Source organism: Ahaetulla prasina, chromosome 5 (assembly GCF_028640845.1).
Source record: "Ahaetulla prasina isolate Xishuangbanna chromosome 5, ASM2864084v1, whole genome shotgun sequence".
NCBI classification, from domain to species: domain Eukaryota; kingdom Metazoa; phylum Chordata; class Lepidosauria; order Squamata; family Colubridae; genus Ahaetulla; species Ahaetulla prasina.
In genome coordinates, this window is record NC_080543.1 from 62579811 (window position 1) to 62602925 (window position 23115).

Genomic DNA, 23115 nt, shown 5'->3' on the forward strand with positions numbered 1-23115 from the left:
AGATTGGAGTCATGAATATATACAGATTAGAGAACAGAAAAGAAAAAGATAACTTGATTGAAATCTTTAAATATGTTAAGGGTTTGTGCAAATAAAGTTTTAGAAGGCAGTATTTTTATTAGTAAGCAAAAATCAAGAACGTAACAAGAATGGGGGCATAATTCAAACTGACCAGAGTGAAGATCAAAAATGTTAGAAAGTATTATTTCACAGAAAGAGTAGTAGAAGATTGGAACCCGCAGAGGTAGTAGGTCAATCATCAGTACCTGAGTTTAAACATGCTTGGGATACACACATGTCCATCATCCAACAAAAGTTAAGAAGTAAAATAAAAATAAATAAAATATAAACACAAAATCAATTCAAAGGACGATGTTAGGCTCCAAATAATGCACCCATCATACAAACAAATATACTCCATCAAATTCAGGCTTGACAGGCAGATTCAATGGATCACTAGGACTTTTTCTGCTATCTATTTTCCATGTTTTTATATTTTAATATTCCTTCACGTTTTTAATTAAAGGTCTTAATATTTATATATTTAAATTGATGTATATGTTTGGATATGATAAAATTACTGGGTGAAGGAGAGGGGGCTCTCTAGGGGGACTAAAGAGATATTCCATCTGGGAGTCATTTGGGGAAGAGAATGCCTGAGATCAAACCCATAGGTCTGCATCTGCTGTTCCCCAAGGGAAGGCAGACAGTTGGTGATATTCTTGTAATATAGGTAATCAATAATAAAATATCTACTGGGCTTATTCACGAGTGGTTCTGGTTGCTTGAGCCTGACACTGCTCATCTCACAAATATAACTCTGAGAATAGAATAGAATAGAATAGAATAGAATAGAATAGAATAGAATAGAATAGAATAGAATAGAATTGGAAGGGACCTAGTAAGTCTTCTAGTCCAACTCACTGCTTAGGCAGGAAACCCTATTGCATTTCAGACAAATGGTTATCCAATCTCTTCTTAAAAACTTCCAGTTTGGAGCATTTACAACTTCTGGAGGCAAGCTGTTCCACTGATTAATTGTTCTAACTGTCAGGAAATTTCTCTTTAGTTCTAGATTGCAGTGGCTGACATGGATTAAAAAAAATACAATATAAACACAATATACAAAAACCTAAAATACACTGCAGAAGCATTCTATCTATTATTTTTTGTAAGTATTCATGAGCCAGTTTTATTTTAGTTCATTATAAAACTAATAACATTCATTATCTTGATTATAAAATGTGAGGAACTATACAATTCAACTTGGAAAATATAGCTATGAATGGTAAACAACTTTATTTTTGGAAAAGGAGTGCTACTGCTTATATCTTCAGGAAAATTCAATTTTCCCTCCTTTTTCCTTTTCTCTTGCTTATTTTACTTTCACATTTTTAAGAATTTATATGCCACCTTGTCAAAATAAAAGCTTTCTCAAAGCAGCAGCTTAGAATATTAGAAATTCATGATAAATTAAAAATAATTCTAATCAGACTAATTTAAAAGTATAATACATTAAGAGAACAATTTAGACCTTTGACAGAAAATAGCACACGTACAAAGCCCTTCTAAAAGACTGTGTTTTTCAATCATGACCACCAAAATGATAAACCTGCATCAATCTCACAACAGTGAAAAAATGGGATCAAGTCAAAAATAGGCTGCCTAGCATAATTCTTTAGAATATTTTCTTTTAGACTCTAAATAGTTGCATTCACTTCATACTCTTTTTACTCTTCAATCCTCCTTTTTCTGTGAGAACTGGAGATTAACAAAAGTCTTCACTGTATCCTCATAACTTTAATTTATGATGTATGACCTGAAAAATTGGAATTAAATATGGGAAATAGTTAATTGACTCTTGGTCTCAAATTTCATCCATCAGTTTTGTCCATCTTGTTTTGTTAGAAAAGTATAGAGATAACATAGGCGCTCTGGTGCTTCAGCCTGAACATTTATTACTAAATACCTGACATAATTTCATCTGTCTTTTGCTTTGACTACTAAATTTAGAAATACCTATTTGATACATTATTCTTCAACTGATCATAGGTATCATTCTTGCAGCATCTACATCACAGAATTGCAACAAAGGATCTTTTGTTGCATTACACTTCTAGTGCAGTAGCTGTAAGGACTTCTTGGCAGAATCTCTTTTTATAAGCATAATCTACAAGTTCTTAAATATAACTTTTTCTTTTTCCTTGATATTGATATTAAAATTGGATTTCGAATGTTTTGAATTTCACTTGGTTATTGAACCCTAAATAGTAAAGTACCATTATTTTATCTGTTCTTTATATATTTTATTTCTTTAAAATATTGGACTGCATTTAAATTTTTGTTTTAATGTATTAATGTAACTTTAATTGGGCTAAATGATAAACAATTTGGTCAATGAATTCATTCCTTTCTTATTCTTTCATTTGTATCAACAATCAGCTTTATAAAAGATTTGTATTTTGCTACATTTATGGAATGTACATTTGGAAAAGAATGTAATTATCTACAATACAGCAATGGTGTTGAGACAGATTTACTTCTACTAACCCCTTTAAACACCTGGTAACTAAGTGGAATTAGGCAGTAATAAAGAGGAACAGTAATAAAGAGGAAGAAGAATCCCTTCATGGATTACTGCCTTGTCGTGGCGAAGGGGCTTGTGTAGCTCAATGAAGCTATGAGCTATGCCGTGCAGGGACACCCAAGACAGACAGGTCATAGCAGAGAGTTCTGACAAAACGTGATCCACTGGAGAAGGAAATGGCAACTCACTCCAGTATCTTTGCCATGAAAACCCCATGGACAGTACAAAAAGGAAAAAAGATATGACACCGGAAGATGAGCCCCTCAGGTCAAAGGTGTCCAATATGCTAGTGGGGAAGACCGGAGGGCTAGTTCTAGAAGCGCCAGAAAGAATGAAGTGACTGGGCTAAAGCCGAAAGGACGCTCAGCTGTGGATGCATCTGGTGGTGAAAGGAAAGTCCGATGCTGTAAAGATTTTTTCTCCATAGGAACCTGGAATGTAAGATCCATGAATCAAGGCAAGCTGGATGTGGTCAAACAAGAGATGACAAGACTGAACATCGACATTTTAGGAATCAGCGAACTAAAGTGGACAGGAATGGGCGAATTTAATTCAGATGACCATCAGATATACTACTGCGGGCAAGAATCCCTCAGAAGAAATGGAGTAGCTTTCATAATCAATAAAAGAGTAGGAAAGCAATACCGGGATACAATCCCCAAAATGACAGAATGATCTCAGTTCAAATCCAAGGCAAACCATTCAATATCACAGTAGTCCAAGTCTATGTCCCAACCACTGGTGCTGAAGAGGATGAAATTGACCGGTTCTATGAAGTCCTAAGCACCTTATAGAATTAATACCAAAAAATGATGTCCTTATCTTCATGGGGGATTGGAATGCTAAAGTAGGAAGCCAAAAGATAACTGGAATAACAGGCAAATTTGGCCTTGGAGTACAAAATGAAGCAGGGCACAGGCTGATAGAATTCTGTCAAGATAATACAATGGTCATAGCAAACACTCTTTTCCAACAACCCAAAAGACGACTACACATGGACATCACCAGACGGTCAACACAGAAATCAGATTGACTATGTGCTCTGCATCCAAAAATGGAGAAGCTCTATACAGTTAGTAAAAACAAGATCAGGAGCTGACTGTGGCTCAGATCATGAGCTTCTCCTTGCAAAATTTAGGCTTAAATTGAAGAAAGTAGGGAAAAGCCCCAAGCCACTCAGGTATGAACTAAATCATATCCCTGATGAATATACAGTAGAGATGACAAATAGATTTAAGAAATTAGATCTGATAGACAGAGTGCCTGAAGAACTATGGATGGATTTTCGCAACATTGTACAAGAGGTAGCAACTAAAACCATCCCAAGAAAAAGAAAGGCAAGAAAGCAAAATGGCTGTCTGAGGAAGCTTTGCAAATGGCTGAGGAAAAAAGGGAAGCGAAAGGCAAGGGAGAAAGAGAAAGATACACCCAGTTGAATGCAGAATTCCATAGAATAGCAAGAAGAGATAAGAATACATTCTTAAATGAACAATGCAAAGAAACAGAAGAAAACAATAGAATAGGGAGGGCCAGAGATCTCTTCAAGAAAATTGGAGATATGAAGGGAACGTTTCATGCAAAGATGGGCACGATAAAGGACCAAAGTGGCAGGGACCTAACAGAGTTAGAAGAGATTAAGAAGAGGTGGCAAAATTACACAGAAGAACTATACAAGAACGAACCTGATAACCATGATGGGGTGGTCACTGACCTTGAGCCAGACATCCTAGAATGTCAAGTCAAATGGGTCTTAGGAAATCTGAGCAACAACAAAGCTAGTGGAGGAGACAGTATTCCAGTTGAGCTATTCAGAATCTTAAAAGACGATGCAATAAAAGTGCTACATTCAATTTGTCAGCAAATTTGGAAAACTCAACAGTGGCCACAGGACTGGAAAAGGTCAGTTTACATTCCAATTCCAAAGAAAGGCAATGGCCAAAGAATGTTCAAACTATCGCACCATTGCACTCATTTCACATGCTAGTGCACCTTGTGGTGCAACCAAAACAATCTGGAACTGAACACACTCAAAACCGTAGAAATGGTGGTAGACTTTAGGAGAAACCCTTCCATACTTCCACCTCTCACAATACTTGACAACACAGTATCAACAGTAGAAACCTTCAAATTTCTGGGTTCTATCATATCGCAAGATCTCAAATGGACAGCTAACATCAAAAACATCATTAAAAAAGGACAACAAAGAATGTTCTTTCTGCGCCAACTCAGTAAGCTCAAACTGCCCAAAGAGCTGCTGATCCAGTTCTACAGAGGAATTATTGAGTCTGTCATTTGCACCTCTATAACTGTGTGGTTTGGTTCTGCAACCCAACAAGAAAAACACAGACTTCAGAGGATAATTAGAACTGCAGAAAAAATAATTGCTACCAACCTGCCTTCCATTGAGGACCTGTATACTGCGTGAATCAAGAAGAGGGCCGTGAAAATATTTGCAGATCCCTCGCATCCTGGACATAAACTGTTTCAACTCCTACCCTCAAAACGACGCTATAGAGCACTGCACACCAGAACAACTAGACACAAGAACAGTTTTTTCCTGAAGGCCATCACTCTGTTAAACAAATAATTCCCTCAACACTGTCAGACTATTACTGAATCTGCAATACTATTAATCATTTCATAGTTCCCATCACCAATCTCTTTCCACTTATGACTGTATGACTATAACTTGTTGCTGGCAATCCTTATGATTTATATTGATATATTGACCATCAATTGTGTTGTAAATGTTGTACCTTGATGAACGTATCTTTTCTTTTATGTACACTGAGAGCATATGCACCAAGACAAATTCCTTGTGTGTCCGATCACACTTGGCCAATAAAATTCTATTCTATTCTATTCTATTCTATTCTATTCTATTCTATTCTATTCTATTCTATTCTATTCTATTCTATTCTATTCTAAGTTTACGCTTAAAATCCTACAAGCTAGGCTCCAGCAGTATGTGGATCGAGAACTACCAGAGGTAAGATTTCGAAGAGGCAGAGGAACTAGAGATCAAATTGCCAACATACGCTGGATCATGGAGAAAGCTAGGGAGTTCCAGAAAAACATCTACTTCTGCTTCATTGAATATGCTAAAGCCTTTGATTGTGTGGATCACAACAAATTGTGACAAGTTCTTAAAGAGATGAGCATATCAGACCAACTTATTTGTCTCTTGAGAAACCTGTATGCGGGTCAAGAAGCAACCGTGAGAACTGGACACGGAACCACTGATTGGTTCAAAATTGGGAAAGGAGTGCAGCAAGGCTGTATACTATCGCCCTGTCTATTTAATTTATATGCAGAGCACATCATGAGAAAGGCGGGGCTGGATGAATCAAAAATTGGAATTAAGATTGCTGGGAGAAATATCAACAACCTCAGATATGCAGATGATACCACTCTAATGGCAGAAAGCGAAGAGGAACTAAAGAGCCTCTTGATGTGGGTGAAGGAGGAGAGTGCAAAAGTTGGCTTGAAGCTCAACATTAAGAAAACTAAGATCATGGCATCCGGCCCTCTCAATTCCTGGCAGATAGATGGGGAAGAAATGGAGGTAGTGACAGATTTTATTTTCCTGGGCTCCAAGATCACCGCAGATGGGGACTGCAGCCAAGAAATTAAAAGATGCTTGCTCCTGGGGAGGAAAGCTATGGCAAATCTAGATAGTGTACTAAAAAGCAGAGACATCACCCTGCCAACAAAAGTGCGTATAGTCAAGGCTATGGTTTTCCCAGTTGCAATGTATGACTGTGAAAGTTGGGCCATAAGAAAGGCTGAGTGCCAAAGAATCGAGGCCTTTGAATTCTGGTGCTGGAGAAGACTCCTGCGAGTCCCTTGGACTGCAAGGTGAACAAACAAGTCAGTCCTAGAGATCATCAACCCTGACTGCCCTTTAGAAGGCCAGATCCTGAAGATGAAACTGAAATATTTTGGCCACCTAATGACAAGGAAGGACTCCCTGGAGAAGAGCCTAATGCTGGGAAAAATTAAGGGCAAAAGAAGAAGGGGATGACAGAGAATGAGGTGGCTGGATGCAGTCACTGAAGCAGTAGGCGTGAGCTTAAATGGATTCCAGAGGATGGTAGAGGATAGGAAGGCCTGGAGGAACGTTGTCCATGGGGTCGCGATGGGTCCGACACGACTTCGCAACTAACAGCAACAACAAAAGAGGAAGAGGAAATTGAGAAAAGTGTGCACTATATTAGCATACTCAATGGCTTCTTGAAAAGATTAGCAAAACCTTTTAATCTTTCTTCACAATGCATACATTTGAAGGAGTGAAAAAGAATATAATCTATTGGGAATATAGCTTTGATGCTTTAAAGTAGTATCACATTCACTTCCTCATCAGTACAAGATTGTATATAGCTATCATGCCCTCCCACCTCAATATCATCCTCAGTATAATATTAGCAGTGAGTAGTATTCAAATTTGAAGCAAGAAAGGTCTTTTAGATTTGGTATGAAAAAATAGGAGGAGGTTGTGTTGGATATATTCACTGAGTTATTTGTAAATAATTAAGGTGGGATACAATAAATAATCAATCAATCAATCAATCAATCCATTGACAGCTCTTTAAGTCACATCTTTTTCCAGTATTTACCCATAGCTGAGTGGTCCTAGAAAAATGCATGTATTAAGAAATTCCCAATAGGTGTAGCAAGCTGGATTCAAAGCACCTTTCCCATTTTAGATCCATATACTGCATTTTACTATATTACATATTACTATATAGCAAGTTAGTTACAGTTACTCATATATAATACTTAATCCAAATGTGCAAAACTATTAAATATTGTCAGGTTTTTCATCTTTTAATATAAAGTGAAGCATTCAAACAATTGATATTGCAAAGCCAATAATCAAGAGCAGATGATTTGTTGCTCTTTGTCAAAATACTAGATATACTGTAGTACCCTTGTTTTAATTAATTATAAAACAGTAGATGACATATATTTCCGAAATTGTCCTTTACAAATCAGTTACATTTAACGGTAATGATAAGCTTTCTTCAATATTTATATTTCTGCACTAGGAACGAACCCCTTATTTGTTTCACTTATTGTTCCTTCTACAAATAATAATTCACTAAGTAATTATATATTGATTTAAAATGACTTACTTGATCATTTCAAAAAGCTTTGGATCTGGTACTTTGATATTTCGTGCTATGTTCCAAGAAAGATGAACCATAGGTACTACTGACTTCACACTTTGTAATTTATTCCACTCGTACCGTTCCACAGCTAATTTATATTGACAAGCTATAATGAAAATGAAAATAAATAATATGTGGACCACTTTGTTATAATGATCGTTCCTTCCATCAATGAAAAAAATCTAGTCATTAGAGATTTTAAACGTCCTATGAAATCACTTGGCCAAAATTCTTGATTGTATATGCCAAAGTAAAATGTCAAAGACACAAGGGAACATTTACAGTGAGGCGTTTTATACTAAGCACATTTTTTTATTAGAGGCAAATAAAAATGAACGGAATTTCAAAAAAGAGTTGTCCAAAAAAAATCTCAACAGGTCCTTTTGTGATGAAACCATATTGACAAAACAATATGTTGGGTTTAAGTACCAATAACACAGAATACAGAATATGGTTGGAAGGGACCTTGGAGGTCTTCTAGATGCAAGAGATCCTATACCATTCTGGACAAATGACCATCCACTTTCTTCTTGAAAACCTCCAGTGATGTTGCACCCACAACTTCTGGAGGCAAGCTGTTCCACTGATTCTGAATGTCAGGAAATTTCTCCTTAGTTCTAGGTTGGACCTCTCTTTAATGATCTTCTACCTGTTACTTCTTGTCCTGCCCTCATGTGCTTTGGAGAATAGGTCAACCTTTTCTTCTCTGACAGCGCCTCACTACCTTCAAGTGCTGGAAGATTGCTATCATATCATCCCTACTCTTTTTCTTTGTTACACTAGACATACCTAGATCTGTCAATCATTAATTCATAAATTCCAGACCCCTTATCATCTTTGTTGCTCTTCTCTGCACTCTTTCTAGGATCTGATTGAAAGAAAATTATTTTAGGTATTTGTTGCAAGTCTTAGTTTGTTCTGAGCCTCAGCTTTCCTTGATTCATCCTTGCAGATTTGGGCTATTTAGTGGTATTCTGCTTTAGTTTTATGTCAATCTTTCCATTTTTAATACTTCTCCTTTTTTTCTTTCCCTTTCTCAAAGAGCTCTTTATGCAACCATGCTGGCTTCATCTGGGGTCTCTTGTTTTCCCCCTCTGTGGTATTATTTCATATTGGGCTTTTATAATTTCATTTTCCAGAATTTCTTAAACACCTCATTTTTCCTTTCCCTTTAGGATTTTCTTCATGGAATTCTTCCTAAAGTCTCAGTTTGCTCAAGTCAGCTCTCCTAAAGTCTAAGACAGTAGTTTGACTTAGTTCAATTAGTTGTGCCTGTATTATGTTGAATTCCGATATGACATGGTCATATTTTCCTCAAAGTTCCCACAACTTCAATCTACTCCATCATTTCATCTCTGTTAGTAAGATGATACAATACAGCTGACCCTCTAGCTCTCTCCTCTACTTTTTGGATGACAAAAGGTCATTCTGTTTGATCTCACACATGCTGCAGAGCTTCTGTCATAGTTGATGTCAGGGTATTTAAAGTCCCCCATTGCTACTGTGGTGCTTCCTGCACACTTTACCTAATTGATTAGCAAAAAGTTTATCTATTTCCGCTGATTGGTTGTGTGACCTGTAGCATCCACTTATAGCAAAGTGATTTCTTTTTGCTTTTACATTAACCCATAAGCATTCAAAACAACTTTCATCCTTTGTTTTATACATTTCTGTAGAGGTGTACTGATTTCTTACATATAATGCAACTCCACTTCCTCTTTTTAGGCCTGTTTCCTTTGAACAGAAAGTACTTAATTTCAACATAGAATTTTAAAATAAGCCATATGAATGCTTTTAGGTGACAGATAATAAAACCCATGACTTGGGATCAGAAAAAACATCTGGTAAGTTCACATATCTTACTATGGGTAAGATGTTTGATTTGGTTTTAGTTTAGCATGTTTGTGAATTTAATTACTATTTTATGCAAATTATGGCACATGTGTTTTTATGCTTTGTGTATGTCAAGCATTATTCATTCAAGAAATCACAATTAACCAGACATACCTTAGTAAGACATGTGAACCCAGTCACAGTCCTTCTGCACCTGCTTAGTAAGACTTGAAAAGCTGCCATGGGAACTAGTGGCTAAAAGTTTCCTTTGAATAAGGATTGACAATTATCATTCAACTGAAGTTTATAAAAGTTGCTCAAAGTTGATGTCAAGGGCAAATCATAGTCTGATAAACCAGAAAATATTCATCCAGGTCAAGTGGAAAAACATGTACAAATGAAGGAGGAAACAGTTTATTTCTGATCATTAAAATCATGAATTAGATGGACACGATGCTGAATCTATTTTATGGTACTCTGTTCACTACTTTCTCAACGTCTGTATAATACTCCCACGTATTTTCTATTAAAATGTATTACTTTGCAAACATATTTTAATATCATTTTGATGATTAATTCTCTTACAATGAGTTTGGGTTCTTCTGGGTGTTTTTTAAAATGGTTGTTAAGATATCAAATAATTTATCTATTACTATAATTTCTAGTGCTACAGCTCAATCTAACGTTGTGTCTTGTAAACGTATTACATATCTTTTGGAAATTGAAAGTTCAGAAATATTTCTAAATAACATAACACAATAACAGAGTTGGAAGGGACCTTGGAGGTCTTTTAGTCCATCTCCCTGCCGAGGCAGGAAACCCTACACCATTTCAGACAAATGGCTATCCAACATTTTCTTAAAAATTTCCAGTGTTGGTACATTCACAACTTCTGCAGGCAAGTTGTTCCACTTATTGATTGTTCTAACTGTCAGGAAATTTCTCCTTAGTTCTAAGTTGCTTCTCTCCTTGATTAGTTTCCACCCATTGCTTCTTGCTCTACCCTCAGGTGCTTTGGAGAATAGTTTGACTCCCTCTTCTTTGTGGCAACCCCTGAGATATTGGAACACAGCTATCATGTCTCCCCTAGTCCTTCTTTTCATTAAACTAGACATACCGAGTTCCTGCAACTGTTCTTCATATGTTTTAGCCTCCAGTCCCCTAATCATCTTTGTTGCTCTTCTCTTTTATTGCACTCTTTCTAGAGTCTCAACATCTTTTTTACATTGTGGCGACCAAAATTGAATGCAATATTCCAAGTGTGGCCTTACCAAGGCATTATAGAGTGGTATTAACACTTCACGTGATCTTGATTCTATCCCTCTGTTTATGCAGCCCAGAACTGTGTTGGCTTTTTTGGCAGCTGCAATCATTTTCCAATTGTAAGATATATCAATATCGTACCTGTAAGAGGGCCAACATTCCAGGCAATATTATTACACCAGCCAATAGCCTGAACCCAATGAACAGTCCCAGCATTTATCCACACTAGATCTCCAGGTCGTTGAATAAACCTATAAACTGGAATATTGGCTTCATATAAATCTTCCAGATTAGGCCACCAAGAACCCATTAGAAAATTCATATTGTTTCTGTAAAAGAAGAATGAATATTTGGAAACATTTACTTATACACAAATGTTTGCTTATCCTCAAAAGAATATTAGACTAGGAACCTCTTCCTTCATCACATGTGATCCATCTAATCTAAATACTTGCAGCAAAGTATAAGAAGCTGCTTTCTAATAAATTACAAGGATTATGGCATAAGAGTATTTTATGCTGATTAAATAGATTCTAGCTAGGATGATAACTTTTATCTATACTTGTATACCAATACTGTCATTACCTTAGAAGTTGCATAAAGATGACAGAAGAAAAAGTATGAGACAATGACAAACATAATAAATATAATTAAAAACAGAACTGTTTTAGAGAAGATTAATCAATTGAAAGGGCACACTCATTAAAACTTTTTCTGCTATTTTTTATGTTTTTATATTTTAATATTCCTTCACATTTTTAATTAAAGGTCTTAATATTTATGTATTTAAATTGACTTATATGACTGGATGTCATAAAATCACTGGCTGAAGGACAGGAGGTTCTCTAGGGGGTTTATTTGGAGTTTCTGAGAATTATAGTCTGGCTGTACCTGGAGTATTATCACTTTATCATCTCTGTTTTAGAGAAAGATACACAGAGAGAATTCAACACTTACTTTTCACAGAAGTCATTCATAACACCCCAGTAATTTTCTGGAACAACAAACCATTCACAGTCACCTGGGCCTATATTTATATTGACTGAGCAAAAGTTGTTATTTTCCTGATGACCTACAATTAAAACAAAATAAGTGATGATATATTTACAATATAAACAATAAGGAGCAATATATACATAGAAAAACAACAGAATCTTAAAGATATGTGTAAGTTTTCATAGCAAGGCTATTTTTGTTTGAGATGATATGTTTATTCAAAGCAGTATAAAGAATGAAGGAGAAGCAAAGTCCTCCACAAATGAAACAAAAAGAAACTTAAAGAAGGGATACGAGTGTAAGTTTATACTATTATTATTTTGATACTTACTGTGTTTTCCCAAAAATAAGACCTAGCCTGATTTGTTAAGCCCTGGTTAAGAGTCCATCCACTCCATCCCATTGTATGCTTTTGTTTGCCCATGCCCATGGCCACGATGGGGCAGGTGGCCACACACATGTCTGGCAGTCCAGATTGCACACGGATCGTGCATGGCACATCCAGCAGTCCAGATCGCCTACCAGCTGGATTGCTTCACCTTTAGAAGGGGAAAGCTGGCATGGCCATGACTGGAGAACCAGAGGGAGGCGCAGGCGGCAAGGTGGGAGTGAGGTGGGGGTTGGGGGTCAGCCCCCCACCAGGCTGCAGCAGGAGATAGAGGGAGGGAGGCGCCCAAAGGGCATCAGTATGCGTGCCTCGGATCAGCTGCAGTGTGCCGTGGGGAGCATGACTGATGCGGGGAGAATGGGTGGCAGGTGCACACATGGACTCTGCGGTGGCAGGGGTTCAGTGCCTAGCTGGCTGGGATGGCCCCACTACTCCTGCAGTGGGAAAGAGGAAAGAAACCCACTCAAGGCTCCGTTGCTGCACTAAAATGCCAACTTGACGAGATTAATTTTTCTGCAGATGGTTTCAGAAGAGTGCGCTGAATCCCCTCAGGGCAGCAAATTGTTGTAGTGCTAATAATAATAATAATTAATAATAATAATAATTAATAATAATAATAATAATAATAATAATAATAATAATAATAATAATAATAATAATAATAATAATAATAATAATAATAATTTAATTTTTATACCGCCCTTCTCCCGAAGGACCCAGGGCGGTGAACAGGCAGATAAAATAATACAATACATTACAATAAAAACACTATTTAAAAAACTTATTCAATATAGCCTAAATTTAAAATACAATACAAAATATAAAATAAACCCCAATAAAATCCATGTTTAAAAACCCTATTTAAGCCAGTCCTGCTCGGAAGAATAGATATGTCTTAAGCTCGCGGCGAAAGGTCCGGAGGTAAGGAAGTTGTCGAAGTCCTGGGGGAAGCTCATTCCAGAGGGTAGGTGCCCCCACCGAGAAGGCTCTCCCCCTGGGGGTCGCCAGCCGACACTGTTTGGCTGACGGCACCCTGAGAAGACCCTCTCTATGGGACCGTACCGGCTGGTGGGAGGCATGTGGTAACAGAAGGCGGTCCCAAAGATATCCTGGTCCTGCTGCCACCAAACAATCAAGTGAGGCATTGGATGCGAGCGGTGCCATGGCCCCTGCGTGCCCCCGCCCCATGCCTCACCTGATCATTCAGTGGCAGCACTCTGCAGCAATTCATCACTCTGAGTGGATGCGGCACACCCTCCTGAAACCATCTGCAGAAAAATTAATCCCCTCTCACTGAGTTGGTGTTTTGGCGCAATGATGGCGCCTTGAAGCCTCAAGTGGGTTTCTTTCCTCTTTCCTGCTGTAGGAGTAAAGCAAACAAGTATGGATGGGCAAAGTTAGAGGAGCGCTGGAGGACGATGTAGGATGGTAGGGGTGAAGCGCACAGGGGCCATGGCATGGCACCACGCCCGCCCCACCTTATGTTGGTGGCATTGGCCTGCCAGATGCGCTGCACAGCCGCCTGTGTGAAAAAACAAGGCATCCTCTGAAAATAAGCCCTAATGTTTATTATGGGGCCCAAAAGAAAATAAGACTGGTCTTATTTTTGGGGAAACTTGGTAGATATTGTAGCAGATATGGAGAGGTAGGGATTGAATCACAATTTTTCTACAAAAAAATAGGCTTTAAAGTAGGATTAAAAAAGGGAGAGAGGTGGCACCAAATTTGAAGGTAGTTTCATGAATTAAAAATAGGCAAGGAAAAACGTTGACTTCAATATGCATTTCAGCATCTTTTCTAGTGCTCACAATCCATTTGGCTGTATGAAGTGTAGTCTTAACTATTTCAATCTTCCCTTCCTGACCTTCCATGTAGCAGGCAAAGTGTGCACATTCCACATTCAAGGAATTTGCTACTTTTCACTCCACTAACTCTAGCAAGCTCCTGGTTTCTGCCACTTAAGGGCATCTTCCCTCCTTTAGCCAATATCAGCTTAAAACTTTATGTTCTCAGGTTCAGATCTTGTATCTGGCTTCCCATCTGTACACCCCAATTGGGAGACGGTTGTTTGTCTGTGGGATGGGTGGTTCGTATCTGTGCAATTCAATTGACCTACAGTATATGGATTCTGGCTCTTCATCTCTGATCATGGTTCTTCTAACAACCATGCTTACCTCCTTCTACACTGGTCTTTTCCTTTTTTACTTAGCTGTGGATGCACAAGTAGCTTACATTCTTCCTTTCTCTGGGTATGACAAATGGGAACAGCCTAGAGGCAATAAAGTCTCACCCTCTCCTCCAAGTTCAAGGGATCTGGAGGAAATCTCCAGAAAGTAAGCATGAGATGGAAAAGCTCCAATACATAAAATATAAATACTTAACGAAGTCTAGGCAGTGGATAATAAAACATAATGTAATACATTTATAAAGAATTACCACGTGTCTAAACAAAAACTAATGAGAACAACTGTATCCCTGGTTATCCAATATTAGAGCATTAAAAAGCTGTTTAAAAAGTAACATTTTAATGCCTTCCTGAATCCCAAGAATGAAGGGGAAAGAGTGTATTCTATAGTGTAGAACCACGGAGAAGATCTCCCATTTGATCCATGCCTTATCCCCTCTTATGGTAGCAGAATCTTAAATTGGCCCTCTGCATGCATTCTCAGAAAACAGCATGATGTTGGAAAAGGTAGCCTCTGTATGCCTTTTCTCAAGAACATCAAGCTAGAAGGGAGAAGATATCTATTTCACATCTTGTCATGCATAATCACTCTCAAAGTCTCCCCAAGATTTTTGAATGGGGGTGGATAGGAAACAATACCTCTATATTTGGTGCCAAAACTTACTCATACAAACTAATGGGATCAGAGCTAGCAGTGACTGATGAGGAAAGAAACCTTGGAGAATCGTAAACTGTTTAAGGAAGATGCCAAAATGGTGTATATCTGCTGTAGAAAAGGCCAAAAGCATATTAGAGATAATAAGATACCGTACTGAAAAATTAATAGTCCTATGAAATCTGGAATGCTGCATAGTTTTGATTGCCACACCTCCGAAAGGATAGAGGAGAGATAATGAAGGTTCAGAGTGGTGCTAAGAAGATCAAGGCATTGGAAAAACGTTGCTGTTAGGTAGGTGGCAACATTTGGGCCTTTTTAGTCTAAAACTGAGGCAAATGAATGGGGATCTAATTGAAATATAAAATTATGCATAGTGTAATTTAGCAATCTTCAAATTTGAGATACCTGAGGAACCATTTCAAATCATATAGAAGTCATTAATACATTTCATGAAATACTTTTATTTGGACAAAATATTATAATGAATGTTGTAGTAATACATTTATAATACATTTATATGATGTAAACAGAATCTATCATGTGGGGACACAGTTTGACTATTATGGGTCTAGGTAAAGTAAACAAAGAGAAGCTATTTTCCTCTTCCCAAAATATTACAAAAAGAGGCTACCTAATGAAAAAGAAACTTGAAAGATTTTAGACAGAAAAAAGGACTTTTTTTTCCTTTTACACAACACAAAATTCAATTTTTGAAGTCAGATCACAAGATGCCACCAAGTTGGCTGACTTCAAAAAAATGCTGGTCTAATTCATGGAAGTTATGGGGAATCAATGGTTAGTAGCCCTAATGGCAGTGTGACTGCCTCTGATGGACATAAATTAGGAGACTAATGGTTAGCTTCTGCATGAATAGCCTGTTGGACTACATGGACCAAGAGTCAAATCCAGCAGGGCACTGCTTATGTCATGAAGTCTGGTCATGAAGACATTGTCTATAGCTACCCAGAATCCCCTTCTAGTGTCAATGCAACCCAATGTTTTTCTGAAGTGAAGCCAAAATTCATTCTACTAATGTTTTCTCCTCCAACCCCTGAAATGGAGAATTTACTTTGTATAACCTACCTGGTGTTCTGCTGCCTGGGACTTTCATATACAACTGAACTGTATTCATTCCCAAGACTGTATGACCAACATGACTAAGAAGGTTTCCTGCTGATACTACTCGCACAAAAGCAGGAAGCTTTGTAAGTTCATGTAGCTGTAGCTTCCATCTGTTACAAAACAGCAAATGAATTGGTTATATAATATTTTGGGGAACACAAAGCATTTTTTCTTAAGCCATCATATATCAACTCTAAAACAGATGAGCATAAATGTCCCTTCAATCTCTCAGTTGGGATATAATATTTAGACCTTCCACCTTTAATCTTATTCTGCAAAAATGGATGATTTCAAAGATAACCATTAGTCTAATTCCAAGGAGGAAATATTTATTCTTCAGACTGTAAGGGTACTTATGGTGTATGTAAACTGTCCTGATATATTTAATAAATATTACCCACAATGGATAATCAGATGAGAATTTGAGATACTAATCGATGTGGCTGGCAGTTCTCTGAAAAATTTATTTCCTGAATGCTCTGGAAAACGTAACTCCAGTTATTTTAGGTGGAATATAATTCAAATAAATAATTGTCATTGATTAAGAAAGATGATTTGAATAAATAAAGGCATTATTTTAAAGTAAAATCAATAATATCTCATTTATACTTTGATCGAGAAAAATATTTGAACTGAATTTCTCTTAAGAAAAGAACTTATCTCTTGTTCTAGAGTCTTTTGTATGTTTTACATATAAAAGGAAAAACATACAACTTTTTAAAAACTAAATCAGGGGTGTCAAACTCAATTTCATTGAAGACTGCATCAGCATTATGGTTGCCCTCAAAGGGCCGGTAGCTGGGTCGCCGCGACTAGCTGACTTGGGATGGCTAGGTCGGGATGGAACAAGTTGCACCAGCTAAGTCGATTTGAGGAGAATTCGGTGCCCTACAACGTCCTGCCCCCCTCCCACAAATTGCTGGCAGTCGAGTGCATACATGCACACACATGCACACATTCCAAGTTTGGGGGCTTTTATCCACAAAGGAGAGGACCTTCTCCCCAAGCCCAGGCATGATTCGCAGTTTGTAAGCGCAGATGTGGATAAAAGTTTCAAAGTTTGGAATGGGGTGAGCAAGAGGTGGCAGGGGAGCAGTTAGGGTTGCACAATGGAGGCTGACCCTTCTCAAAAAGGAAATCCCCACTTCTAATCGTGGTAAGGATGCTGGCTTGTTGGGGCAGCCTTCCCTCATGCAGCTCCTCTGCCACACCCTCCTCTTCTTCAGATATCTGTCATGGCAGAAGTTGGACTTGGAGGAAACTGCTTCCTACAAACTTTCTCCTCCATACTTCCACATGAAGCAGTGTTGTCCTCTGCCTCCTGTGGGGGGCCAGGCAAGGCTGGAAGGGGGTATCTGGAAGTCTCCAGCGGAGGAAGGTGACACCAGGGCAAGCACCAAAGCCTAGTTCACCAGAGAAACCTCACTGTTTCCCTGCCTTCCTCCTTCTCATTTCCATCTCCCTCCTTCCTTCTTTCTCATTCCCGTCTTCCTTCCTTCCTTCCCTCCCTCCCTCTCGTCTTCTCATTCCCATCTTCCTTCCTTCCCTTTTTTTCCTCCCTTCCCTGCTTTTCATTCCCTTCTCCTTCCTTCCTTCCTTCCTTCCCACTCAGGAAGGGACAAAGGGAGGGGGAAAAATTGGCAAGGCTTCCAGTGACTGTGCCACCAGTGGTGGTGGCTTTCCCACGCAGGGGCAGGGGCAGTCCCAGTGAAAGGGAAGCCTTATAAGCTGCCAGGCAAGGCCAGCGAATGGGCCATGGAGGTGCTGGTGTGGGCGTGGTGCCGATCTACAACTTGGTAGCAGCCATCTGGGCCAAAATGCAGTCAGCCTTAGATCTGACCTGCAAGGCTGCCCTGGAATGAGGGGCCGCCCCTGCCACCTCGGACAGGAGGAGGTGAGCATGCGGGGGTTAGCATCCTGGGTGAAAGGGAAGTGCTCAGAAGGAATTCATCCTGTGGGGTAAGACGGTTACCAGGACACTAGACCCCATGTGCTCATCACCTCCTATGCATGCATCCAGGGGACAGGGTGGCCCCTCGCTGGCTCCAGGGCAGCCCAGCAGATCTAAGACTGACTGCATTCTGGCCTGGATGGCTGTCACCAAGTTGTAGTTCAGTGCACAGCTGGCCTGGGCCGCGTGCTGGTCCTTTGCTATCTTTAGGGTGGCCCCGCGGACCAGATCTAACCACATCACTAGCCAGATCTAGCCTGTGGGCCTTGTGTTAGACATGTCTGAACTGCCTTATGTTGAGTAACTGTAATTGTAGCAGAATTTGCAACTCAATATTAGAAACAAATGATGTACAAAATGAGCTGTTTAATTAGACTTTTTATTTTAAAAAATATGCTATTAGCCATCACTGTAATCATAATGCTTAAAATAATGAAACCAAATATACTTGGGAACACAATCTAAGAAAAACATGGTAATAAAAGGAAAGTGTTTAATATTGTATATGTGACTTTACTTACTTCTTGTCATCTGATAAATCAACGTTGGTCCCAAACTTGATAGTTTTAAAAGGTCCCCTTTTCCTCTTCCCAGAACTGTAAATTAAAAGACAAAATAAGACACCAATAAATATATTTAGTTTTTTATTTTAAAATATTTTAAACAAATTATTTTAAAATATTTGAGTACTAGCTTGTAGTATACATACATTTGAAAAGTCAGGTTTTAAAATTTTATTTAGGGCATTGAATCAGACAGAATTGAATGAAATAATGCATTAAAACAGAGATTATGTATTTTTAGCAAACCTTCCCATCCCCACACATAAATTTAAACTGGTTTAAATGTTTACTAAGCTATTGATAATTAATAGATTTTAGTTCTGTTAGATGAAATAAAGCCTCTACCAGATCAGCAGTTACATTGTTATGAAGCATTTATTCATACACCAATTAACTGCAAGCTTAAAAATTATATGTATTTGATCTAGTGGTGCAATTTAGTCTAACGCAGGGGTGTCAAATTCAATTTTATTGAGGGCCACATCAGCATTATGGTTTCCCTCAAAAAAGCCAGTACCCGGGTTACCATGACTAGGTGGATGTGGCCAGCTCAACACCACTCAATGGGCATGGCTAACTCGGTCAGGACAGAACAAATCGCACCGGCTAACTCAACACGGGGGCAACTCAGTGCCTCACAAGCACTGTGCCTCCTTAAACTCCTGGCAGCCAAACACGTGCACACACACATCACATTTCAAGTTTGGGGACTTTTATCCACAGAGGAAGGAGAGGGCCTTCTTCCCAAGTCCAGGCATGATTGGTAGTTTGTAAGCTCAGATGTGGTTATAAATGTCTCCAAGCTTGGAATGGTGGGTGTGTGTATGTGCGCGCACAGCATGTCAAAGGAAATGTTCTTCTTCCAATCCTAGACATCATTGGCATTTCCTGTCCAGTGCCCCCTCCCAGCAAAGCAGGTGGAGGACAACACTGCTGCATGTGGAAGCGCAGAGGAGAAAGTTTCCAAGGAAGCAGTTTCTTCCAAGTCAAACTTCTGCATTGACAGATCTCTGGAGAAGGAAAGCTGCATGACAGAAGGCTGCCCCAACAAGCCAGCATCCTTACCACAATCAGAAATGGGGATTCCCTTCGAGAAGGGCCAGCCTCCCTTGTGCAACTCTAATTGCTCCCCTGCCGCCTCTTGCTTACCCCATTCCAAGCTTGGAGACTTTTATCCACATCTGAGCTTACAAACGAATCCAGGCGAATCATGCCTAGAGAAAAGGAGGAGGCAGGGTAGCACTGCTCCCTGGCCCTGCACAAGAGAAGCTGGCCCTTTTCAAAAGGGAATCCTCATTTCCAATCATGTCGCTAATCTACAACTTTGTGGTGGCCATGCAGGCCAGAATGCGGACAGCCTTAGAAGTGGCCCATGAGGGCCTTATTTAACTGTGAAATTGCAGGTATTATTTTTAAGGCTAAAAAATTATTTTTCCTACCTTTAATCAGACTTAAAACATTTATGAGGCACTGCCTGCCCAAACAGTTTCATTAATATTTTTCTTCTTTCTAAATGACTCCAGAATATGAAAACTATTTTATATACTTGAGTGCACTTGTAGTAAGTTGTAGTAACATAATCACATACAGAAGAAACAGAATATACAAAGGAAATTAGTATGACAGGAAAAAGAAATTAAACAGAAATTAAACTATATACTCACTTATCCGAAGATGTTGACTCACTATCTGAATGGTCCTTATGATGACTCTTTTTTTCATTTTCCTCCTGCAAATGTCATATAATTTAATACAATATTTATAGTCTACCACATATATACAGTATATGTACAATGTAAAGTGCCCATAAATATTTCTAAGATAAACATATTCAATTCACTTCTACTGTCATAATCAATCTTATCTTCCAGTCATTAACTCTGTTCATGAAGGATTAGCTTTCAGTGTAATTATTCTTTAAGATAATTATCTTACTTTAAAACCTTACTGTTGATGTTTGTTCTTTAAAACATCAACAGTGATGTTACAAAGACTATAAAGAGATACATTACAATTCTATATAATTACACACACACACGCACACATACGTCACTTAATCTTGCTAGGGTTGAGCCATGAGTTCTCCCTCATCCAAACCCTCATTGCCTCCAGGCATTGGGAAGCATCACATGGTCAGCCCAGAATGGAGATGTAAAACTGATAATCATTGGCATACTGATGATACTGTACTCCATGCCAGTGGAGGACTTTGCCCAACAGCTTCATGTAGATGTTAAATAGAATTGGGGAGGCTCAATCTCTCCCTTCTGATCAACAATGAGTGGATCCAGAGTCAAGGAGAGGAAACATGGTGTCTATGGTGGAATCTTGTATTGATTTGCAGGGGGGAGGATTGAAGTGACAAATCAGCATTGAGTTGTTGGTATGCAGGAAAAGTTCTTCTGTAATGCTTCACAGCATTTGTCTGATAGATATGCAGAGTGTACTTTAATCTGGCAAGATTCCTATCTATACACAAACAGCAATGAAAAATATTTTGAGCATTTTGTCCTGTTCTTAGTTTCCCCAGGCCATACAGTTCCTCCCATTCCTAATCCTGATGTGGCCCAGAACGATATTATGGTCAAAGTCCAGTGATGATCTCTTAAGCAGGGGATGGACCTTCAAGGCAGATAAAACTGTCCTCTCTCAGAGAACTGTTTACCACCACCTCATAGGCTCAACCACCTGCCATCTTCCAAAACAGACCTTAATCGACCAGAAAGAATGGTCAAAACACAGGTGACCAAACTCACAGCTCCACTTCATTAGAGCAAACAGATTCAAGTTTTTCCAAGCAAGACCATACCTCAGACAACTTCTTAGTATTACAGAGTTGAATTCCAACTTCGAGCAAATCTGAGCAACATTATCTGACAGATGTCTGAATAATATTCAGCTCTGCAAGAATTCCTGGGACTCCCCTTTACAAAGAAAAGACCAGGTCACTGTAAACAGGGTCACTGGCCGGCTCTCTATGGATGCAATAAGGTCAGAAAATTAAGTAGATTTTGTTGCCCTTATCACCACAAGTAATCCTTAAGGAAGATTGTTACCCATGTTTGGATTCACTATTTGTTTTCCTCCAGTGGGTATCTCTTATGCCATTTCATCATCTGAACCACCTATGAATACCACAGAACCCACCATAATCCATGAGCATAGAGAAGATGCATAGGCTGATCTGGTCCAAGGCTAAGGTTGGTCTCTGGGAGACAACACAGCTGAGCTGTGTACCAAAGCCCAAAGCACAATCCTATGCTCCCAGTAAAAGAGGGTCCATCAAATGCTTAAGGCACACTTTTAAATAGGTCTTGTCTCTCACTTCTGGCAGAACTACTCGCCCTTGATGTAGCAGAGATATTGATCTCTTTACCGTTTCTCCACAGTTACAGGTTTAAAATGTTTTCTAAGCCAAAAGAAATCTCCCTGGGAAAGGAGAGGCTTTGAAAATCAATCCTTTTGCTCCCTTGAGTAGCCAGACACACTCAGACTGCTTCTTGGAGAAGAAAAAGGTGAGTACCTGGCTGGGGTGGAGCAACCATGAAAGTTTACTGTGGAAGAACCAGCCATTCATAGACAATAAAGGGTGCTACCACTTCTTAGGCACTAGTTTTTCTGTATATTTACCTTTCAGGCTTTCTCTACTTGCAGCCTGTCATTTCCATTTTGTGGAACTATAGTATTGCTAATTTTTTTAAATATCTCACTAACATCATTAAACCAAGTGCATTTTATGCTACACATCTATAACTATAAAAATCTGTAACTCAAAATTATTAATTTTTTAAAAAATATTTAAATTTATTTTAAAATTAAAATAATTGTATAAAATAATTAAGTTCAAAAATTTAAATCTTGGTTATAAATTGTCACAATGACCACATGAAATAAGACAGACTTGAGAGATTGTCAGGCGATATAGAACTTCTAAGGCCTTTTATGGATGAATACACAGCCAAAATGCATGAATTAATTCAATCGATGGGAATAAAGCTTGAAACCAAGATTGATATTCTAGCAAGGGAACTCTGGGAGAAAATCCAATGTCTGAATGGAGACATTGAACAGGTGAAGGATAGAGTGGACCATACAGAGTACAAATTGGAAAAGACAAATATTTTTTTTGTATGAAGCTGAATTGGGTGAGATAACTATTTTGGAATCACAGATTAAGGCATTTCAATTAAGATTTCGAGCAATTCCTGATCAACCAGGAAAAGATATCAGACCAAGGATAGTTAAGGCTTTGTCTCAGTTAATTAATAAAGAAGAAAAAACTCTTGATATAGACCTAGACAAAGTATACAAAGTAAAGTCTAGATTTGCCATCACGAGAAAGTTACCAAGGAATGTTATAGTTCACTTTGCAAGAATAACAAGAGATTATGTTTTGGA

General features: G+C 38.5%; 1 protein-coding gene across 5 annotated transcripts in view; it reads right to left on the reverse strand.

Annotated features, from left to right (window-relative positions):
* The window catches only part of KDM6A (lysine demethylase 6A), a 219497-nt gene that overhangs the window by 13313 nt on the left and 183069 nt on the right, over positions 1-23115 (reverse strand). For all 5 annotated transcript variants that reach the window (XM_058186113.1, XM_058186111.1, XM_058186116.1 and 2 more), the window contains 6 exons: positions 20382-20446; positions 18676-18750; positions 16165-16313; positions 11812-11926; positions 10996-11183; positions 7723-7864 (listed from right to left, as the gene is read on the reverse strand). In XM_058186113.1, the coding sequence (XP_058042096.1) occupies positions 7723-7864; positions 10996-11183; positions 11812-11926; positions 16165-16313; positions 18676-18750; positions 20382-20446 (734 nt within the window). The remainder of the gene's footprint in view (positions 1-7722; positions 7865-10995; positions 11184-11811; positions 11927-16164; positions 16314-18675; positions 18751-20381; positions 20447-23115) is intronic.